Source organism: Marmota marmota, unplaced genomic scaffold, assembly GCF_001458135.2.
Source record: "Marmota marmota marmota unplaced genomic scaffold, marMar, whole genome shotgun sequence".
In the NCBI taxonomy this organism is placed as follows: domain Eukaryota; kingdom Metazoa; phylum Chordata; class Mammalia; order Rodentia; family Sciuridae; genus Marmota; species Marmota marmota.
The window spans coordinates 46,882,528-46,884,934 of NW_025999968.1; the positions used below are offsets into that span (position 1 = coordinate 46,882,528).

At 38.8% G+C, this 2,407-nt stretch overlaps 1 protein-coding gene across 7 annotated transcripts in view; it reads right to left on the reverse strand.

Moving 5' to 3' along the window:
* Positions 1-853: 853 nt before the first annotated feature.
* LOC107136416 (amyloid beta precursor protein) overlaps positions 854-2,407 on the reverse strand; it is a 239,009-nt gene continuing 237,455 nt past the window's right edge. For all 7 annotated transcript variants that reach the window (XM_048803538.1, XM_048803537.1, XM_048803536.1 and 4 more), the window contains one exon: positions 854-2,085. In XM_048803538.1, coding sequence (XP_048659495.1) covers positions 1,984-2,085 — 102 coding nt within the window. In that variant the 3' untranslated portion in view covers positions 854-1,983. The remainder of the gene's footprint in view (positions 2,086-2,407) is intronic.

Here is a 2,407-nt window from a genome sequence, read left to right on the forward strand (position 1 = left end):
GCCCCCCCCCCCCCCCCCCAATTCATGCTGAAACCCTAGTTACCAATTGTATGTGAAGGTGGGATCTTGGGAGGTAATACAGGAGCAGAGACCTCACAATGGCATTAATGTCAATGTAAGATGAAAGACCAGAACCTTTCCTCCCACCATGTCACTAAACAGTAAGAGGCAGCCATCTGTGGACCAGGAAAAAATCCTCATTGCTAGGGCCCTGAGCTTGCACTGCTGGCCTCTGGGACTGGAGAGGTAAATGTGTGTGGTTTAAGCACCCAGTGTATGGTCTTCTGTTGTAGCTGCCTTAAAACTGTGATAGATACGGTTCTTCATAAAAAACTACGTACATATGACATTAAACTACAGCACAGCGGTTCTCAATTAGGAACAACTATGCTCCCTAAGGGACTTTTGGCAATGTCTGGAGACATTTTTGATTGTAAATAGGTAGATGCTTCTGAACAATTATCCTACAATGCTCAGCTCTCCAAAACAAAACAAAAAAATTATTCCTTATAAAATGTGCCAAGGTTAAGAAATTCTGCATAAGGATACGTATCAGCTGGCCTTCATTTTTATTTACCTGGAACTTTTATTTCTTGTCTCCCATTTGGGACAAACTTAAGGATGAAAGTATGGCAGCACAATCCTTATAACAAGTTCAAACTGCTAATCAGGTCTGCGAAATATTTTAGTAGCATTGGGAAGATGCACATTGTCCCCAATTTCCTACTCAGACTCTCATGTACATGACACAGGAGGTGTGAATGCCCAACACAGGCAGATTTCTCACTAGCTTTCAGATCACTAAATAGTCGAGATCACTGCCACAGAATCATTCACACCAGCACAATGGCACTCCTCCAAGAATGTGTTTATTTACATGAAAACACCATTTTATACAAATAAAAAGACAAATCTTTAAAGAAGGGTCTGCCTGGGCATGCCTTCTCCTTTCCCTTATTTTGCCCCTCATTTCATCTTCTTTTGATATCATAAATAAAATGTTTTAGATTAGAAAAAGGAAATTGAGTTTGCTTCTCCCCCCGCCCACATTCCAATATTATTCTGACTAATGTCTATAGTCATCTTTCAAAGAAAAGTCTTGCCCAGGGTTATTTTATTTAATTTATTTATGTAATACAGTGTAGAAAGCTATCATGGCATAAGCAATGATTCTGTACAATCATCCTGCAGAAAAGTTTTTGGAGAATTCTTGGTAATTGGAGAACAGCAGAGCATCCCACCCCCCACCCATAAAAGTGCTTACAATGAACAGGGATTCTTTTTTTTTTCTTTTTTTTATATCAAAGATCCAAAGATACATGGACAAAAAAAGTTCAAATTCTCAATGCCTAATGTGTGCGCATAAAACAGGCACAAAGAAATTAACGTGTATCCTCTTAATTCCTATATCACAAATATAGCAGAAGCAGCAATCTGTACAGTAAAATGCAGTCGTGGAAAAAACTCTCTAAATCATTTGGAATACTTAAAAATGTTTACTTTGAATGCATAGTGATCAGGAAAAGAATACTTAGGCAAGAGAAGCAGCTAAACTCCCACGTTCACATGAAGCATCCCCCATCGATTTTTTTTTAAAGCATATTTCAAGTAGGACTTAATTGGGTCACAAACCACAAGAATAATATACAACTGGCTAAGGGGCTATGTATGTGATAAATAATCAGGAGAGCGTCTATTCATGCACTAGTTTGATACAGCTAAATTCTTTACAGTACACAAAACCCATTAATAATGTAGTGTAGAGACCAAAATGTAAAGAGAGAGAGAGAATACATTACTGATCTGTATATTAATTCAAGTTCAGGCATCTACTTGTGTTACAGCACAGCTGTCAAAGGCGATAATGAGCAAATAATAAAACAGAAGGGTTTGTTCCTTTCCACATTATTCTATAAATGAACACCGATGGGTAGTGAAGCAATGGTTTTGCTGTCCAACTTCAGAGGCTGCTGTGGCGGTAGTCTAGTTCTGCATCTGCTCAAAGAACTTATAAGTTGGATTCTCATAGCCATTCTGTTGCATCTTGGAGAGGTGGCGCTCCTCTGGGGTCACAGCAGCATCAACCTGAGAAGCAAGTATGAGAATGGCATTAAAATAAATATATAAACAAATCCCTTAAAAATGCACACAGCACTGCTAAAGCTGTAAAAAGATAAAGTGCGCAGTACTCTTCTTTTACCATGATTTTCTCCTCTTTTGACATCCCAGCAGAAAGCCTTTGCCTATGTGTTATGCGGATGCTCCATACAACCACCAGGTGGTGCTGACATGTTTACACGTGGACTCAGGCCAGTATCAGGCCCAGTGGTTACTTTTGCTCCCTTAACCCAACGCTAATTAGGCAAATTTATTGAGGTTGACTTTTTTTTTTTTTTTTTTTTTTTTT